The sequence below is a fragment of the Engystomops pustulosus genome, chromosome 7 (genome assembly GCF_040894005.1).
Source record: "Engystomops pustulosus chromosome 7, aEngPut4.maternal, whole genome shotgun sequence".
In the NCBI taxonomy this organism is placed as follows: Eukaryota; Metazoa; Chordata; class Amphibia; order Anura; family Leptodactylidae; genus Engystomops; species Engystomops pustulosus.
In genome coordinates, this window is record NC_092417.1 from 154,266,428 (window position 1) to 154,287,559 (window position 21,132).

General features: G+C 43.0%; 1 protein-coding gene across 2 annotated transcripts; it reads left to right on the top strand.

The window, feature by feature from the left end:
• Nucleotides 1–495: 495 nt before the first annotated feature.
• On the top strand, nt 496–15,762 carry ZFTA (zinc finger translocation associated). Of its 2 annotated transcripts, XM_072118379.1 has the most exons (6): nt 496–878; nt 2,984–3,451; nt 8,406–9,827; nt 10,018–10,497; nt 11,778–12,197; nt 13,374–15,762. In XM_072118379.1, exons 1-6 carry the CDS (start codon nt 731–733, stop codon nt 13,805–13,807), a joined length of 3,372 nt encoding a protein of 1,123 aa, XP_071974480.1. In that variant the 5' UTR covers nt 496–730; the 3' UTR covers nt 13,808–15,762. The 2 variants fall into 2 exon arrangements, with proteins under 2 accessions (XP_071974480.1, XP_071974481.1); XM_072118380.1 differs by lacking the exon at nt 2,984–3,451 and having other exon boundaries at nt 497–878.
• The last annotated feature ends 5,370 nt before the right edge of the window (nt 15,763–21,132 follow it).

Consider the following 21,132-nt stretch of genomic DNA (forward strand, 5'->3'; position numbering starts at 1 on the left):
CTCTCATCAGTGGGAGAACTTGTACAATTGGTGTATACAGATCTGGAGAGAGCATTATATAGCATATGTGGTATGGGGAGTATATTTGGCTACTATTTGTCATGTGCAGAACAGTTTGTAACAATGTGGTGCAGAACATTGGCTGTATAACTTGTTGAGCCCAGAACACTTAGTAGCACGGTAGATCTGCAGAGTATGTTATAATATTATAGAATATGTAATACTGGAGGATCCAATAATCCAGGTATCACAGTAGTTAGCACTGAGGGGCAGAGCATTATGTTGCATGTACTTGGTCACTTTTTCCGTACAGGTAACGCAGGGGATCTGATCACTGTCCTAGTCCTATGCCTCACATAATGAAGAGCTAACAGGATGAGACAAGCAAGACCTCCGGCCCCCAGGGTGTCACGTCTCCGCCCCTCGCCCGTGTGGCCCCAGAAAGGGGGAGGAGTTACACCCACACCCACGTGACGCAGCCTATCCGGGGGCCCCTGTCCGGTGCGCCGCGCGCCTTTCCCGTGACGTCAGAGCCCCGCCTCCTCAGTCCTGTGCGGCGCTGGCTGGACCTGCCCCTTCCGTGGCGTCAGGCACTGGCCCCGCCCTCCTGTGCGGTGCTGTGCGGCGTGTTCCTCGGGCCCCCCGGTCTGTCTCCGCGCCGTGCAGTGCGGAGGAGCGCGAGGACACGGGCGGAGGGTGAGGAGAGAGAGAAAGCGAGACCGCCGCAGGCATGCAACGCGCAAAGTTGACGGACGAAGAACCGGAAGTGGTGATGGGGCCCAAGACGGGCCCGGCCGGGGAATCGTCCTCTAAGAGCAGCAGCCTAGAACTGGATAGTCCGGTGATGGGGATAAAGGAGGAGGAGGCCGCTGCAGGGGGTGAGTGATGGCCAGAGGTGACACATGGCGGTGCCAGGCGGGGGCTATGGCGACACCTAGCGGCTGCTTATGAGACTGCATCTGAGATCGCAACTCGTGACCGTGCACAGCAGCGCCCCTGCCGGCTGCCCCGGGGCATGCACGTGCTCCCCCCTGTTATACACAAGCTCCAGCATAGAAGGGAGTGAACCCCCTGTATATACAGCACATGCACCCCCTTATCTTACTCCTCTGTGTATGCACTTCATAGGGGGTTGTAATATACAGGACAGTGTAATACAAGGGTGTGTTCACACACAGGGGAATGGACAGCAGTTTCATCAGAATTCCCCTGCATGGCAATCAGAGGATGCATTTAAATAGGGATTGGTGACCACAATGTTCAATAGGAGCCCCATAACATTCCCTTTAATAAGAGGGTCTTCCATCTCTCCCCCTGATGGATCAGGGACATGTAAGAGAAACTGAAACCACCCTCTTTAATAAGCATCTCTCCAGTAATTCCATAACATGTGGTAATTTACTCTCTAGCACTCACCGTTCCCGACCAATCAGTACCATTATTTTTGCACCAAATATGTCAAGAGGGAGGTCCCAGGATATGTTCTCCAGTCCTGGACCTCCTACTTATGTTGTCTTATTAGACACTGATCTATTGTGAAAATTTCAAATGGGCATAGAATTGATGGAGCAACACTTATATATAGATGGAACATATTGGAGGTGGTGAAAGTTCTCTTCAACGCTTGATACTTTTTAGGGAGATGAGGAGTGGAGTGTAAGAGGTTCCTGCTAGTAACTTACTCCCATATCCCCCCATTGAGAACCTGTGCAGCTGAACCGAGGGTCTATGTGTACAGAAAGATAGAGAGGAATAGCTGTGTTGCACATTTCAGCACTTCAGCAGTGTATCTCTAAGTATCCATTGTACATCCAAATCATCATCCCTCTTCTCATCTACATGCAGGGGATGCTGTTCTTGAATTTTAGGTGTAACTAAACTTTTGTCAAAATGTAATGAACAGTGCAGATGATAATAGTAAACTTTGATACTTCATTAAAGAAATATGTTCCCGTGGCCTTCTTTTTCCCCTGCTTTTCTTCCTGTATTAATCAGTTTTGTATAGATCGGCTTTCTATCCTAGATCCACTGACAGCTGATAGATAAAGGAACCTGATAAAGTGTCTAATGACTTAACTCCTTACAGATATCCCTGGATAGCCTTATCTCCTCTCAGAACTGAATCATCACAGGAATTATTCTCTAGTTATGAAAGAGTTAATCATTAGCTTCCTTATCTGTCTGAAGTGCATGGACCTTAGAAGGCTTTGAGATGCTGCTCAGTAAAGGAGAAAGAAGCAGAGAAAAAAAGAAAAAGAGAATCTGCTTTACTTCATGATGTACATTACAAAGTTTATTATTATCATCTTTTCTCTGAAATTTAAAAAAAAAGGTTTAGTTAGACTTTGTCACCCAGTGTCTGGCCTAAACTTGCAAATTTTAGAGCAGCTACCGCAACAATATTGGTAAACTATAACATGATGTTTCTTTTCTCTTTTTGTAAAAATCATCTATCATTGGAAAGGGGTATTCTGGTATTGACCAGTTAAAGGGGTTTTCCAACTTTTTGTGTATTTTTTTGCAGTCTGCAGTCATGTGCCGTTTGTGCTAAGGAGGTCACCGCTGAGACCTGTAATTGGTCGCGGCGGTGACCTGCCTTAAACGGGATGTCACTGCTGATGCAGATAGGGGAAGGAGCGTTCGACGCTGGATGCGGAGGAGTACAAGAGGTGAGTACCCATCTATATATACTTCTTCTATGCCCCCCTCTGTGCAAAGTGTTTAGATTGAAAAATAGAGAGTTGGAGAACCCCTTTAACCTTTATCCATAGAATAGGAGACAATTGTATGATTGGTTTGGGGTCTGACCATTCAAGATTGTAAGACTCTAAGGCAGTGCGAATGGCATGGCACGCACACCCCACACACCATACTCACAGATCCAACAATCGCCATTACCTCAATACCTCTTCAGCTACTTGCTGTTTTTATTTTTTTTTTGTATATATTTTTTTCTTATTTTCTTTTTTTTTGTATTATTCAGATACAAGTTATGCAAGCTCAATAGATGCCATGTATCCAGATCCGTCCGATTCATTTCCGGGTGGCCTTTTCCCAGGTTCTGCCTCCTTTGATTGGAGTTCCCCAGATAGTAGTAGTGAGGGGAGAAACATTGTCGGAGGAGTAGCAGGGCAAGAGCACTATGAAGAAAGGGCTTCCCGCCCTGGAAATAGCAGAATACCCGGAAAAGACCACAGGCGTTACTACCATAATCACTGGAGACTAGAGTATTTGATGGACTTTAATCCCCGCTCCCATAGTATGATCTGTATGGTTTGTGGCAGTTCTCTGGCGACTTTAAAACTCAGCACCATCAAGCGACACATACGCCAGAAGCACCCCTATTCCCTCAACTGGACTCCTTGTGAGAAGGAGGTCATCATTGGTAGCTGGGATGCGCACTTATGCGTTGATGCTCAGACACTTGCTGGAAGTGAGGAGCAGCTGGCAGGTAATTCTCCATCCGTTACAAATGCATGCCTGGTCTTCATCCGTACACTTCTTGTTGTAATTCCTTATGTAATAACAGAAAGAAAACCCCCTTCCTTTTATACTTTGCATAATACCCATATCTATCAAGTGATAAAATCAAATATTATGACACATAGGAAGAATCAGAATAGTCTTGTCTGACCTTCTTAGTGGTCTGACATACCCAGGTTAAAGGGGTTTTCCAGCTTCTTGATATTGGTGACGACACACGTGGCTTATTTCGATTCAATTTTATCAGATTTGGACTCATTAAAAGAGTTTTCTAGCTACTTGAATAGTATAAGGCCGGCACCACACTGGACCAACTAACTGTAATTATGATAATTGTAAGGAAGCAGGGACTCCTTGTATCAAATATTAATGCCCCTCCTCTGCAGTAGTGTCGGTACTTGAAATCTGGCCAGCACACAGATGTTTTTCATGGACTGACCACAGTGCAGAGGACGGGCTTTATTATGATATATGATACAAGGAGTCCCAGCTGCCCTGCAAAATGACAGCGCCGAACTGTAATTATGATTACAAGAGGATGCAGGGTCTCCTTGTATCAAATATTAGCATAACGCCCATACTCGCTGTGGTCGGTCAGTGTGACCCAGCCAGCACATGTTTTTTTTTTTCAGGAACCTAGCATGGTCATTTGGCGTCGGACTTAGATCAGGGGGAGGTTCGCTCCCCATGCCCCACACTCATCAGACACCTGAACTATGATATTGATTACTTATCCTGTTGATAGTTATCCATAATAAAGAGCTGTAAAACTCCTGCAATGTGTCCAAATTTGTTTAAATGTAATCTCAAAATTGGAAAGTTGCCCATTGAATCTTAACGGCCTGCACATTAATGGCATATTTCCTTATTAGGGGACTTGTATTTTGTGCTGGACTAACCTTGTTCTTATTGCACTTGTTAAATTGATAATTATTACACAATTTTATACAATTAGGAAAATAATATAGGAAGTCCCATACAATTTCAGTTCCTGCAGAAATCTTAAACAGGGATAGCAGTCTCTTATGACTCCCCACTATGTGTACATGCTCAGTCTGGCTGAGGGGGGGTATTTATTGTGGAGAGGGTTAAATTGCTGTTGAACTTCTTGGGGCAATTTCTCTCCCAGGAGATAAAAAAAAAATTGGGAATGATAAAATTCAGTTTGTCCTTCAGGGAGATTCTGCATGCATCCCATTGTGTGTCTATGTTCAAGTGGGGAAGGGCTTTGTTTTTGTTTTGTTTGTTTTTTCATATAAGATGTTTGATGTGCAAATGTCATCTTTGTCTAAGGTGGGAAGGGCAGACGGGTAGACTGTTTAGCCTAAAAGGAACCTGTCACCAAATTTTACCTCATGAAAACACTAGGTGCCTCAGGTAGGATACTAAATGTCTCCAATTCCCTCTTTTATGTGAAATCTCATCCGTTTACGTATATTGAAAAAAAAAATCTTCAAAATAAGGTGAAAATGAGCAGACAAGTCATATTTACCTGAGATAAGTCATGTTTACATGCTGCAGGGGACACATTAACCCCTTTGTGACCGATGGTCATTAAAGGGATTTTCCCACAAATCAAAGTTAGGCCCCATCCACAGGAGAGACCCCCCAACAGACCACGAAAACTAGTGGTCCGATGGGGTTCCAGTTACCACAGTCGGACCCCTTGTATGACTGTTCAGCTCCATACATCCCAAAAGAGCAGAACAGTCGTGCGCATGCGTCTTCTCCATTACTTTCCCGGAGCGCCGAGGGGTCCGAATGAGGTAACTGGGACCCCGTTGAACCCTCGTTTTTACGATCTGGGTTTTTATCAGCAATTGAGGCCCTATTCTGTGGATAGGGCCTAACTTTGATTTGTGAGAAATCCCCTTTAACCCCTTAACGCTCTGTGCCGTAGCTCTACGGCACAGAGGTACAGGGAATGTATAAAGAGGGCTCACGGGCTGAGTCCTCTTCATACAAGGGTGGGAGTTGTTGCATATTGCAGCAAAACCGATTGCGGCTATTAACCCTTTCATTGCCACCGGCAAAGTCGCCGGCGGCATTTAAAAACCGGCGGCGCGCGGGCTCCGCCATCTTTATTCCGATTGCCGCGCCCCCGAACGTCATAGGTAGCCTTGGGTCTTCGTTTGACCCGAGGGTATCTGGCATCTGCAGATTCGTTTAAATGAGCCAGTGGCTCATTGTAATGAATGAGCTGCAAAAATGCCATATATTGCAATACAGAAGTATTGCAGTATATGGTAGGAGCGATCTGACCATCTAGGGTTAATGTACCCTAGATGGTCTAAGAAATAGTGAAAAAACAAAGTTGAAAAAAGAAAAAGTTTTTATAAAATATTCAAATCCCCCCCCTTTCGCAGACACATTAGGTATCGCCGCGTCCCAAAATGCCTGATCTATCAAAATATAAAAACTGTTACGGCCGGCGGTGACCTCCGAGACGGGGAATGGCGCCCAAATGTCCGAAATGCGAGTTTTACACCTTTTTACATCACATAAAAAATGGAATAAAAAATGATCAAAATGTCGCACAGACCTCATAATGGTAGCAATGAAAACGTTGGCTCATTTCGCAAAAAATGACACCTCACACATCTCCGTGCACCAAAGTATGAAAAAGTTATTAGCGTCAGAAGATGGCAAAAAATGTTTTTTTCTTTTTTGTACACATTCGTTTAATTTTTGAAAATGTATTAAAACACAATAAAACCTATATAAATTTGGTATCACCACGATCGCACCGAACCAAAGAATAAAGCTGAGGTGCTATTTTGAGTGCACAGTCAAAGTCGTAAAAGGGAATGTATAAAGAGGGCTCACGGGCTGAGTCCTCTTTATACAAGGGTGGGAGTTGTTGCATATTGCAGCAAACCCCCACCGGTAATAACCGCGGTCAGTGCTTGCACCGATCGCGGCCATTAACCCTTTCATTGTCGCCGGCGGCATTTAAAAACCGGCGGCGCGCGGGCTCCGCCATCTTTATTCCGATTGCCGCGCCCCCGAACGTCATCGGGGGGGGGCGGCGATCGGTTGCCATGGTAGCCTCGGGTCTTCGTTTGACCCAAGGCTATCTGGCATCTGCAGATTCGTTACAATGAGCCAGTGGCTCATTGTAGTGAATGAGCTGCAAAAATGCCATATATTGCAATATATGGAATGGAATAAAAAATGTTCAAAATGTCGCACAGACCTCAAAATGGTAGCTATGAAAACGTCGGCTCATTTCGCTAAAAATGACACCTCACACAGCTCCGTGCGCCAAAGTATGAAAAAGTTATTAGCTTCAGAAGATGGCAAAAAATGTTTTTTTCTTTTTTGTACACATTCGTTTAATTTTTGAAAATGTATTAAAACACAATAAAACCTATATAAATTTGGTATCACCGCGATTGCACCGAACCAAAGAATAAAGCTGAGGTGTTATTTTGAGTGCACAGTCAGTCGTAAAAACTGAGCCCACAAGAACGTGACGGCTCATTTTTCCACATTTGGAATTTTTTTTCAGCTTCGCAGTACATGGCATGTTAAAATAAATAACATTACGGGAAAGTAAAATTTGTTACGCACAAAATAAGCCCTCACACACGTACACGTCTGTACACGTAAAAATGAAAAAGTTAAGGATTTTTGAAGGTGGAGAGCGAGAAATGAGTGAAAAAACCCTGCGTCCAGGTCAATTTTTGCAATTCTACTACGCTCTTCTTTGAATGCTTCACATATCAAAACTATTTTTTAAATGACATGTGAGACTTTGGTAAGATAGTTTTACTAATAACATAATTTTTTCTTTATAAAATTAGTCGATAATTTACCGTATATACTCGAGTATAAGCTGACCCGAGTATAAGCCGAAACCCCTAATTTCAACACAAAAAACTGGGAAAACCTATTGACTCGAGTATAAGCCGAGGGTGGGAAATGCATTGGTTACAGCCTCCCAGTATATAGTCTGCCAGCCCCTGTAGCATACAGCCTGGCCAACCCCTGTAGCATACAGCCTGCCCAGCCCCTGTAGCATACAGCCTGCCCAGCCCCTGTAGTAGGAAAAAAAATAACACTGTACTCATCTTTCCGACGTCCCCCATAGGTCCTCTTCTGTCTCAGACTGTCTCAGACAGAAGAGGACCTATGATGTCAGATGATGTCAGAAAGGTGAGTTTTGACTTTATTTTTAGTTGACTCGAGTATAAGCCGAGTTAGGGTTTTTGACCACAAATTTTGTGTTGAAAAACTAGGCGTATACTCAAGTATATAAGGTACTTAAAATGTGAAAAAATATGCTTTTTTTTGTTTTTTCCAATTCAAGGGGTTTTTTAAGCAGTCAAACTGAATACACTTTTGCCAAAATATGTTATAATTATGTACACCATCATTCCTTTACCCCTTTTTCCAAGTTCAGATACAAATGCAGAGGGTGCGTGTACTTCTTCTAAATGTAGCTAATTCTTTCCTGCATCTCAGGTAAAATATAACTCGTCTGTGCTTTGGCGGAGATTGTTTCTAGGTAAACGTGTGAGATTTCACATAGAAGAGGAAATTCCAGAAAGGACATTTTATCCTCTACCTGACGGGGCTGTTAGATTAATGGGGTAAAATGTACAGTACATATCTGGGGCATTGTTTCATAAATAAACAGAGACCTTTTTCGACATTTGTTTTCACCTATTTGATATGGAAATTGCACTCTCGTTATCCCGTTTGCTGACTATCACGGTTTCTTATTCCTTTGTGACTCATAAACACTGACTTAACCAGAGGGTGGAGGGGAGAAGTAGAGGACATTTCAAGAGTAAAAGGCTTAGTACCATATGGCTTGCAGTCATTTTGTCTGTAGTTTTGTCTTTTTTTCACATTTTACTTTTTATTTTTTTAGTTTCTGATTATTATTTTTTTGTGTTAATTTTTTCTTTTTATAGAGGGTATGATGGTCAAACCTGGCCCGAAAAAGAAGAGACGTCGTCTGCCACCAGTGGCTAAAGGAGGAGCATGGAGGCCTATGCTCGGCCCAGATCAACCTCTACCCTCGCCGCCTGACAAAACCCAGCTGGAGCAGTACATGAATCAGTCACTTCAGCACTGGTTTAGATTAGAGTTCCTGATGGATTATGACTACCAAGCAAACAAGGTCCATTGTATGATGTGCACGACCACCTTATCAAGTCTAAGTCTTGGTGAACTCAAACATCACATATTAGATAATCATCCCAACTCACTGCAATTCAGCCCCACACAGAAAAGTATCATTCTAGATGCTTGGATAAATCGGAAGAAGAACCCAGAAATTGAAGACTTGTCCCCAGATGTGGAGATAGAGGATGACCTGGATGACAACAAAGCAGAAGATAATTTGCCTGCAAAAGATCAATCAACACCCAAGCCAAGGATGGAAAAAACACTGAAAACAAATACTTTTCTTGATATAATGAAACATAGAGTGGAGAGCATGAACAATTGTAGCGCACAATTGATGGAAGAGGAGAAAAGCGACTCTTCAGATGTGGAGCTGTTGGAGGAGGAGGAGGAACCAGCGACTGAAGACATTGAGCAGTTTGATGATGACGATTGGGACTTGCAATTAGTGGTGGATGAGGAATGGAAAGCTGGGAAGAAACATGTTCTGAAATCTAAAGAATTACAAAATGCAAGGAAACTCCAGTCCATGGAGGAAGAGAAAGGGACAAGTAGAGAAAGACCTGTGATGGAAGAGCAAGAGAAATCCTCAAAAACCACACCATTAGAAGAACATCAAAATCCCATGGAGTCTGAGGTGCTGAAGGAAGAACATAGAAGAGTTAAAGAAACACAACTGCTCGAAGAAGAGAAGATAAAAGCCATGGAAGCTGAGTTGCTAGCTGAAGCAAAGAGGAAAGAAAGAGAATTTGAGAAGTTGTTGGAACTTGAGAAGAAGGTGGCGATGGAGGCCCAGCTCCTGGAGCAACAGCGGAGGAAAGCTAGAGACGCACAGTTGCTTATGGAAGTTAAAGAACCCCAACTAATAGTAGATGAGAATATGAAAGCTAAAGAGGAAGAAAAGACAAAGACTAAGGGAACTCTGCTGATAGAAGAACAGAGCGTTGTGGAGACCAAAAGACTGGAACAAGAAGAAAAGATGAAAGTTAAAGAGTCCTCAAAGGAAGTCCAGAACGTGGAAGGAGAAATCACTGTGAAGATAGAGGACCCGGAATATACGGAAACACCCAATAACAAAGAAGAGATCCAACAAAAAATGGTGGAAATTGAAAAACAACCATCCAGTGACCCAGGAAAGCAAGTAATAAAGGTGCGACCGGTGCAGCAAGCCCCGGCTGTCCTGGGAATTGGACTTCCTATGATAAAAAGTAAGTGAATTACAGGTTTGCTAATAATTTGAAGAGTCTGGAAGGTTTTGGGTAGGCTGGGCAATACGTTTTCACCTGTGTATATGATGTAATGTGAGCAAAGCCTAGTATATGTTACATAATTATGTTAAGAATAGTGAATACCAATGTGTATTAGTAGACTATTAAGTAACGTCCGTTTCTCTTTCAGTGGAAAATCCGACGCCCATAATTATTACAAGGGTTTCTGTTCTCCCAGAACATACCATCATCCAGCCGCCTAAACCCAAACCCTCCACCTCTTCTGTTGATCTCTCAAAAATCTGGCGGGTTATAGCCCCTAAGTTCTCTCCGGCAGATGCCCAAAATCAGCAGGCTCCAACTGGGGTTGACCCTGTAGTATGGGAGGTTGGTATGGGAAAGGGTAACAATGGAAATACCGCTCAGAACAATTCATACCAAATACGCTGGCGCTCCGAATACCTGATGGACTTTAATGTAGAACGTGGGTGTGTGAACTGCATGTATTGTACCTCCACTCTCACTGTCCTGAGAGAGAGCAGCATCAAGAGACACATCGTACAAAAGCATCCACATACGGCAAACTTAACCGCGGAGGAGAAGGCGGCCATCATTCTGGAATGGGAGAGTAAATTGTCTGAAATGAAGAAGGGGGCACCAAACATGGAAGGTAAAAATTGTAACTAGTTAATACCACAACACGGAAGCATGTAGAATTGGGCGGGATACATGTCAATACATTTGACTCCGCACAATTATATCTCTAACAACCTTGTCAACTTTATTAACAGAACAGCATTTTATCATATTTAAAGGGAACCAGCCACCAAATTTTTCACAAATACAGCTAGTGACAGGCTCCCATAGAGACCTGTTAACTAAATAACACCCTTCTTTTTTTTTTTTTTTGCTAAAAATGGTTTCTTTTACATCCCCATAAAATCAACTTTATTATCTTGCCTGGCATACAACCAGTTCGAGCTGGAGTCAAAGGGTGAATGGCCTGCTTGGCTTGGCGAGTACCTTCTTCTCACCATTAAGCACTTAATTTCATGTGACCAGGTTGATGTCATCTAAGGTCCTTTACCTAGTTACATTTGCAACATCTACCCCATGTCATGATTGCATGAAATCACAGCATCCTCCATGGACTTAAACACCTCCCCATCCCCCATGGAGGCTGTTGTGATTTCATGTGATCAGATGCATACATGGGGTAGACATTGGTAATGTAACTGGGTAGAGGACCTTAGATGAAATCAACGTGGTCACATGAAGTGCTGAATAGTGAGAAGAAGGTACTTGCCAAGCCGAGCAGGCCATTTACCCTTTGATTCCAGCTCGATCTTGTTGTATCTGATCACATGAAATCACAGCAGCCTCCATGGTGGATGGGGAGGAGTAGAAGTCCATGGAGGCTGCTGGGATTTAATTTGATGTTTTGAAAACTTCATGACCCTGGGGTCTGTGTTTTTGATGAATTTAGTGTCCCGATTCCCGCTCAAACTAACAATCTGATCTAATATGCTGAGCGGGGTTCGATACAATGAACCTGCAGGTGTGAACCAGCTCCTAGTTTCCCTTGTTATAGTCGCCTATAGTAATGATACATTTGTTGCGTCTTTCATCTGTTAGGGTTGGGCCATGCATCACAGTTTTGGTCAAACAGTAACCAGTGGCTTGTTAAATGGAGGAATTTTACTGATGATACAATTTTGTTTCTGCAAAACTGTGGCCTTCATTATGTTCTTGTCTGGATTGCAACAGTTCCAGGGATCAACCTTGGTCCATATGACTTATTAGGTCATATAAACTTCATAGAAAACGTCCCCTTCTCTTGATCCAATCATAAATTACATGGGCAACTTTTTACCTGAAAAAAACCCTCAAAGTTTCTGCTCAATATTCACATTTTTCTCTCTCCTCTGATCATCGTTTTTGTTCTTTCAGACCAGGCCCTGAATATGGTAAAAGTTCCAGATTGTGACCCTATGGAACCGGAGGAGGAAGAGTCCAATTGGGCCGGCGTACTACCAGAAGGCAAAGGTGCTTCATGGGAGTTTGCATTTGGAAGACTTCAAGCGAAAGTAAAAGACCCCGGGAGGTATCAGCATGACCGCTGGAAGCTAGAGTTTTTAATGGACTACACGCCTGCCAAGGATGGATTGATTTGCATGGTGTGTGGCGTGACCCTGATGAATCCAAAAATCAGTACAGTAAAGATGCACATCCAGCAGAAGCACCCGGACACCACGTACCTGAGTGATCAGGAGAAGGCGGTCGTCATGGAGGAGTGGGAGCAAAAAATGGCCGTTGGCAGGAGAGCGACCAGTCAGCAGCAAGACGATGAAATCTGCATAGAAATCAATGGTAAGTCGTGCGATTGTCTGATTCTGCTTTAGGGGGACACACAGATCGATCAAACCAGACATTATGACAAAGAGTTTATGGCCAGAACTGACCTTACGTTGGACAATATAGCAACAATGTATTCTCCATACATAAAGTATTATAGGGATTGCTACCATACATAGAACTGAGATGCTGTATCTAAGCTGCCATTGTATATGCATCCACCAACTACAGAGCTGAGCTGCTGTATCTCAGCTCACATTATATATGCATCTACCATAGAGCTGAGTTGTTAACTACCGTTATATAGGTATCTGCCATAGAGCTGAGTTGTGTATCTCAGCTTCGATTATATATGCATCCACCTTCCATAGAGCTGAGCTGCTGTATCTCAGCTACCGTTATATAGGCACCCACCTTCCATAGAGCTGAGCTGCTGTATCTCAGCTACCGTTATATAGGCACCCACCTTCCATAGAGCTGAGCTGCTGTATCTCAGCTACCGTTATATAGGCACCCAACTTCCATAGAGATGAGCTGCTGTATCTCAGCTACTGTTATATAGGCATCCAACTTCCATAGAGATGAGCTGCTGTATCTCAGCTACTGTTATATAGGCACCCACCTTCCATAGAGCTGAGTTGCTGTATCTCAGCTGCCGTTATATAGGCACCCACCTTCCATAGAGCTGAGCTGCTGTATCTCGGCTACCGTTATATAGGCATCCACCTTTCATAGAGATGAGTTGCTGTATCTCAGCTCCCATTATATAGGCATCCACCTTCCATAGAGATGAGCTGCTGTATCTCAGCTGCCGTTATATATGTGCATCCACCTTACAAAGAACTGAGTTATCTACCATACATGTAGCTGAGCTACTGTATCTAAGCTACTTAGTTAGAAAAGATGCATTACTGATATGTTAACAATATATACAGATTTTTTTACTTTGTGACATGGCAGTACTGCATCAATGGGTCATGTGAAGGGTCCCGTTGGACATAAACAAAAGTTTTGTTGGGGCCACAAGCTAAATCTCTGCCCTAAACTTGTCTTTATCTACAACCCTGGGAACCGGCATAAGACTTGCAGTGTGCACACGGCCTTACATTGCTATTAACACATAAAAGTTTTGTATTGTTCTGTAACTTACAAGCTGTCGTATTATATACTAATCGTTCTTCTTTAATACAGAAGACTCGACGACCTCAGAAACAAACGGATCAAACGCTGCAGCCAACAGTCCTCGTCCCGAAATCGTTCTACCGACCTTCCCCAAGGCGCCTAAATCCACCCCTTCCTTACCACCGCCTTGCAACAGCGCAAAGCGTAATTACCAGGTCCGCTGGCGCACAGAATTCATGATGGACTACGACTGCCGCCGGCAGGGCCTCATCTGCATGGTGTGCGGCGGGACGCTAGCGACTCTGAAAGTCAGCACCATCAAGCGCCACATAGTCCAGGTGCACCCGTACTCGGTAGATTTCACAGCGGAGGAGCGGCAGAGGATCTTGGAGGCCTATAGTGAAATGGCAGTACATTACATCCATTCTGAGGAGTGTTTTAAAACTCAGCCCCAGGAGGAGGCGAAAGGACGTAAGCGAAAGTCGACTATGGAGGAGTTGTGAAGAAAGAATCGCCATCTTTGACTTTAGCCGAATGTGTGATCTTTTGCACCTTAACATGGTGTCCGATTTTACAGTTCCCTCACCATTTCGGAGACGGGTAGAGGATTGACTACCTGTTTTGAGACTTCTATATGGGATTATCTTCGGACTCTCCCATAGTTCTCCCTGCTATCAGTGACCGTGCGTCATTTACGTTTTATCGCGAGCAGACTGTAACTATGCACAATGTATTTTACACGTACGCGGTTTCGCATTTTACAGCCGCGTGTACCAGACTGTGAAATCATGGTCCATGAAAGGTTTCTCTTTTTGGGGATAAAGTAAATTTTCAACAATTAACATTAATTTTTTTTTTTAGATTTTTACTTTAATGCTTTATTTCCAGCAGTTGTATTGACCCCCTCCACCCCCTTCAAATAAGTGTTACCTTCTCTCGCTAGAGAGAGTTTAATGCAGTCAAGAAGATTTTAATAATTTTTCACTGGACTCTTTATAAAGAATTTTTGGAAAACTTTAAAGAGGGGGGAGGGTCTCCCATCTCTTGTTTTTATGGCATAATTTATAGGATACACCATAAGTGGCTCCCACCTAGAATTAGGTTCAGGACCCTTGGTCCATCCACATTGGTCATGAAACAGAGGTGCCCGATACCGTTTTGGATATGATTTATCCGAAACGATATTCTATAGATGCACCATAAATTTCTCAGAAAGGGAGGCCACTATGATTCATGTAATGTAAGTTACAGGGAATCTGTCACCACATTTTAACCCATTAAACTACTAGTCCCCCTCAGTTAAGGAATGAAATGTCCTTTCAAGAATTCCCTCTTTTATGTGAAATCTCGCTTGTGTAAAGCTCTTCCAAAGTTTTCTGAAAACGAGCAGAGAAGAGTCATATTCTGCCTAAGTTGAGTCAAATTAAGAGGCTGCAAGCTGAATGTTGCTTAAGACACCATTATCTTCAGTTCTTTTTTTTAAGAGAAGTCTTTCAGATCACATCAGGCTGGTGAGCCACAGAATCAGACATAAAGAAAGTTAGTCATGTGTTTTAAACTTCCAGCATGGTTTAAAACAGAACCACAAGTCTGGTGTGATCTGAAAGGTGAGATTCTTATCTTTAACATGACACCACATTTCTAGGTCCTATAGAACCAAACATAGGGGCGTCTGATGTGACAACCCTACCCCCACTCTAGTGTATCTAGTGCAAAATATGACTCTTCTCTGCTACTTTTTACATTAATTTGGATGGGTTTTTGTATTTTATTTTTTTATTTAGAGATCAACAGGTGAGATGTCACATAATAGAAGGAATTCTAGAAAGGACATTTCATACCTTACCTAGTAGGGTAAAATCTGGTGACTTAATCCCTTTGTAACATTTAGATTGGTTGTAAATTGTGTGCCCACCATCTGCCCTAATTGCTCCTCTGCAAAATAGTGCACAAGTCCGATGCAGACTGGCATTTTGTAGATCCCTTATAGAAATGTAATGGTGCACACCTATCACTTGTCTATATAGTGCTACGTTGTCTCCTACATCTCATAGGGAGTTTCTTCTCTGATGTTAATTTTGGACGCTGAGTATCCCCTGTAGGTATCCAGGGGATTAAAGACCACCCCACACTGGACTCCTATTATAATTCTTGACCCAAACTCCCTTTTTCTGTATACATCTGCCTTATTTGGGCTTTCAATTGTAAGAAAGCATTCCCAATTGTTAAATTTCATAATGAAAGAAATATTTGGCAGCCGATTTGGGGACCTGTCCGTTACTTTCCCTGTTTTTGCTTATAAATGAGATTGATTGATGCTTCATAATAAAAGAAAACTGTGATTATGAAATATGACGGAGGATCCTGGATGTTACCGCTTCTTGTGAACTGTGCTTTATGGGTCATTACTTGCAGCTGTACAGACTTGAAATATGTATAAAAAGTTTGAAATGCGAAACCTGGTGTTTTTGGTTCAATTGACGTTACATTTTTTTTTCACATACGTTATTTTAGTTGTTGCTGACGATATAATAATAGTAATTCTTTATATAGCGCACACAAGTATTGGAGCGCTGCACACAACTTGCCAAATCACTCCCTGTCCCCAACGTGGATCACAATCTAATCAACCTACCAGTATGTTTTGGAGTGTGGGAGGAAACTGGAGCACCCGGAGGAAACCCACACAAACACGAAGAGAACATACAAACTCTTTGCAGTTGTTAACCCTGGGACTTGAACGCAGGACCCCAACGCTGCAAGGCTGTAATGCTAACCACTAAGTAACTGTGCTGCCCCTGATTTAAAGGGTACCTGTCATGATGTAGAACTATAACCACCATCGGCATGTTATACAGGACCGTATCAGGATATAGGACATCATCACAATGATGTCGATACTCTGGGAGATTTAGCTTCAAATTCTGGATTCTCAGACATGTATGGTGTCACAGGAGTGGGGAAGAGTTGCGCTGGACTTGTATGATGCCCCACGGGCCAGGTACATCATCGTGAGCCAACTGCTGAAGGTTGGTTTTGATGTGTAAGTTCTGCAAGATATTAATGAAATCAGCCTGAAGTCGAAGTCCGAGGGGAGGGGGAGAAGACAGAAGTAGAAAAGACAACTGGATGTGGCAGCAGCTTCAGCTGATTCACAAGTAAACTTGTCACTACATCTGTATAATGTCCCCCATGTGCATGGCAGGATCTCCTCATCCGTGTGGGGACAATAGCCAGAGTGGAGGTCAGTGAACGCTCAGGTTGCGTTTCAAAAATGCAATCTACACAGAACAGGACGTAGCTTTGCCCCATCGCACATGCGTTTTAATAATGATCGCTGGGTGTAAACACCAGGAGCTTATTACTAACGCACACATTTCTGTCAAAACGCAATCCAGGCAGAAAGCATGAACGCAGCCTCACGCTTACAAGTGTAGCCTGGACAAGGGAAAACTGGTAGTAAATGTAGAACATCATGGGTAGAGTTATTCCTCGTGTACATACACTGCTGCTCGACTGAAACAACAGTGAACCAAGCAGAATAGCAGTGTCCTCGGATATTCTGTCTCAAGGGTAATAAGAGACTTAAAGGATATAGTGATGCTATGTATAGCTTAGTAATCCACTTTGTACTGACATGTCCACATGTACATCCTGAAATGCCAAAGAAAATCCTAGTATAGGGCATCTATACTGGTGACTTTTTTTTTTTACTACCTCATACAACCTGGACTGGAGATTGGGGGGATGTGTCCTTTGAAGGGAGCGTTCACACGTTCAGTTTTTCAGATGCAGTTTTTGATGGCCAAAACAGGAGTGGAGTGAAAAAAAGAGTAATAGTATAGTATCTAATAATAAAAATATTAGAAATTCAAATCCCCCCCCTTTCCCTAAAACTGATATAAAACTAAATAAACAGTAAAAATCACAAACATGTTGGGTATCCCAAAATGCCCAATCTATCAAAATATGATAACGGTTATTGCCAGCAGTAAACCACATAATAGAAAATGTCCAAAACACGACTTTTACACTATTTTAACATAAAAAATGTAATAAAAAGTGATGAAAAGGTCAGCAAAATGGTAGCAATGAAAACGTTGGCTCATTTCGCAAAAAGCCCCGTGCACCAAAGTATGAAAAAGTTATTTGCGTCAGAATACGGCGAAACCAATTATTTTTTCGGACATTGTTTTATTCTGTGAAAATGTATTAAAACAATAAAACCTATATACATTTGGTATCACTGTGATTTTACCAATCCAAAGAGTGAAGTAGCGTTATCATTTGGAGCGAACAGTGAAAGTCGTAAAAACTGAGCCCACAAGAAAATGCGGTTTTTTTCACCAATTAACCACATTTGGAATTTGCCTTGATAACTTCTGGCCACAGGCAAAACTCCTGATACAGGGGACAGGTGGGCGTGGCCTGCGGCCAGAAGTTGTTATAGGGGGGCTTTTGTGCCCCTGTAAACAGTGCCACGGCTCAGACAGACCACGGTGCAGTCCCCCGGGAGTAATGGACGAGGCTAGTACACATTTTTTTTAAAAGCCCTCCCCAGCCCGGGTCCTAGATTTTTACAACACTTGGACAACCCCTTTAAATACTAAGGAAGTGTCATTCACTATGTATGAGAGCGCTGGAGACTTCTGTGCTCAGCAAATTTCAGACGTAGAGTTAAATGAACCTGCATGACACATGCCTAACCTGCTGCTCCGTCAGACCTTACCCTGGGGAGAACCATCAAAGAGGTTGAAAGGTTTTATTATTGTCATCCCACCTATAGGACAGGGGATAATAATCTGATTGGTGGGGCCGACTTCTGGGACCGCCAGAGATCCCAAGACAGGTGAACGGAGCAGCAGGGCACAAGCTCAACTACTTCATCCAAGTAAGGGCTCTTTCACATTGGCGCTGTTTTTTACTTCCATGGTTCAGGGATTTCCATGGATGCCTAACACAGCTATTATTTTCAATGGGTGATCCACACTGGCTTGTATTTTGACAGATGCGTAAAAAATTATGAAACCTGTCCTATTTTTTTTACTGATGCGGATCATGGAAGCCAATTCAAGTCTATGGGGTTCATTTACTAAGGGCCCGATTCGCATTTTCCCGACGTGTTACCCGAATATTTCCGATTTGCGCCGATTGTACCTGAATTGCCCCGGGATTTTGGCGCACGCGATCGGATTGTGGCGCATCGGCGCTGGCATGCACGCAACGGAAATCGGGGGGAGTGGCCTAACGAAAACCCGACGGATTTGGAAAAACCGCCGCATTTAAGAAAAAAAATGTGTCGCGAAAATTACACTTACCTTCACCAGGTATAGGCCGGTGAATTTCAGGGCATTCCAGCGCGCCTCCGGGGAACTTCAGCGCAGCAGCGCCACCTGGTGGACGGCGGAGGAAATACCTTAGTGAACCCCGGCCGGACCCGAATCCAGCGCAGAGAACGTGCCGCTGGATCGCGAACGGACTGGGTAAGTAAATCTGCCCCATTGTGTACACATGGTGCTAGTTACCGATCACATGCTTTTCCTTTTAAATCGGCACAAGCGCACAGATCTGCTGCCGGCCCAATGCTCTGCTCATATCAGCGGATCCACGTGGGGCAGAGTTCTATGTTTCCGTTTGAATAATATCCAAGCAAAACCTTTCCATCATTGTGAGGAAAACAGGGAAAACATTGCCAAAGGAAAGTTCCACTCATTTTCCTATTGTGGAATCTGATTCTCTCTCCTAGATGTTCTCTGAAGCAGCTACAACATCTATATGGCTGCACATATGAGCAGAATGTGAAGTATCCTGGATGGCATCTTGATTGCAGTGAATGATAGATACTGCAGTACTTTTACTGTCCTCTACACAATGTATGGTGCTGTGCATGTGATGGCTCCTTCAAACTGCATACTGGTGAGGTGCCAGAAAGTGAACACTGATAGTACAGACTGTCAATATCAGATAAAAGTCACCAAAAAGATAGGGGGCAGGTCTAAGAGATTTGACTCCTGGGACCCCAGTGATAATAAGGATGAGGTTTTAATTTCCATTTTTCTTGTTTTCTGTGTAACAAATTGCACTTCATAGTGACGGTATTGAATATTCCATGCCGTGTACTGGGAAGCGGGAAAAAAATACCAAATGCAGTGAAATTGGTGAAAAAATGCATTTGTGCCTTACTCTTGTGGGCTTGGATTTTACAGATTTCACTGTGTGCCCCAATGTCTACTTTATTCTTTGGGTCGCTATGATCACGGGGATACCAAATTTTTTTTATTTTGCCATCTTTCATACTTTGGTGTACGGAGCTGTGGGTGGTGTCATTTTGTGCCATTTTCGAATTTTGGCGCTATTTTCTGTAATGGGGTTAAACACAGTGAAAAACCTTTATATTTTGATAGATCGGGCATTTTCGCATGCGGTGATACCTAGTGCGTTTATGATTTTTGTTGTTTATTTATATTTACTGTATATCAGTTCTAGGGAATTTAGTTTTTTTACTATAGTTATTTTTTTAAACTTTTTTTTTTACTTTTACTATTTTTCAGACCCCCTAGGGTACTTTAACCCTAGGTTGTCTGATTGATCCTACCATATACTGCCATACTACAGTATGGCAGTATATGGAGATTTTCCACCTCATTCATTAAAATGAGCAAATCACACATTGTACTTTACCTTACTTTACCATTTTACTCAGTTTTATTGCTGTTTTAGCTCCTAATACTCAGTGATGGTCAGTGTATGATTCCAGAGTGTGGGACTCTCTAAGCAGACACTTGATCCATCTAGTTCTGTGAGCTGACAATGCGCTTAGATTATCAGGGTCCAGGTTTATATACACTTTCATTTAGCTTCTGACACATAGAAAAAGAGATGAGACAGATCAGAGATGATGAGATCCATATTACACATGACATTCTCAGTCTGCTATCACAGCCATAACATACATAGCTCTGATGTGCCCCCTCCCCTGGATAAAGACCTTATCCGTCTGTGGCTTGTAGCTTTACTCTCCTCACGATGTGTTTGCTGGCAGGAATTTCGTGTGTGTGTGAGCTCGTCCTAGATTGTAAGGGTGGGGGCTGGAGGCAGAGAGGAGCTCAGTGCAGCATCAGACAGGAGAGCAATATGTTCTTCCGACCCTAAACTCAGAAGATTAATGTTCGGATTCCGGCACAACCGAAATTGTGTACACCAGGACTGATAGAGACAGGTTGGAATTATATCTGTGAAATTCTGTATTTTTGTTAATAACAGTGAATTAGAGGATGTGTTATTTGTTTATCCTGAGTATATTTAAGAATCGTATCTTCATGGTAATACCCCTTTAATGGCAATACCAGTCACTACCCATGTTAAGGAAAGGAGCTGTGTTTGGAATAAAGCAACCATGTATTTTAACAAACATTCCTGATGCTGGATGCCTCTGAACATGTGCCGCCCATTATAGTTGACTTGTATGTCAGATTTCTTGGACTGCACACATAGTACCAAAATACCAGGCAAGGACTTTCATATGGACATCAGATGCAAGGACTCCCTATCTGCTCACTGAACTGCAGCTCTGGCACTGTAACAGTTTTAACAGTAGCAGATGGCAGACAGCGAGTCCTTGCATCATATTTCTGTATAATGCAGGGATTCCTGTCCTGTGCAATGTGTGCAGCCGGCCTGACCGTGGAGCTTTGTTCCTGTTGGCAACATTATTATCTCATGCGCTGTGCAGCTCCCCGTAGTATAATCATGGGTGGAGAGCCAATGCCTTCAGCGAGTTTCTACTCTACGGTTTTGCATTTCCCGTCACTATGGAAGCAGAAAGCAA

Bases quoted from the DNA above. Each gene is read 5' to 3' on its own strand.
- ZFTA (XM_072118379.1), top strand. From the start codon at position 731: ATGCAACGCGCAAAGTTGACGGACGAAGAACCGGAAGTGGTGATGGGG. The intron at 879-2,983 runs GTGAGTGATGGC...TGTATTATTCAG, and splicing joins GGAGGAGGCCGCTGCAGGGG to ATACAAGTTATGCAAGCTCA. The intron at 10,498-11,777 runs GTAAAAATTGTA...TTGTTCTTTCAG, and splicing joins GGGGGCACCAAACATGGAAG to ACCAGGCCCTGAATATGGTA.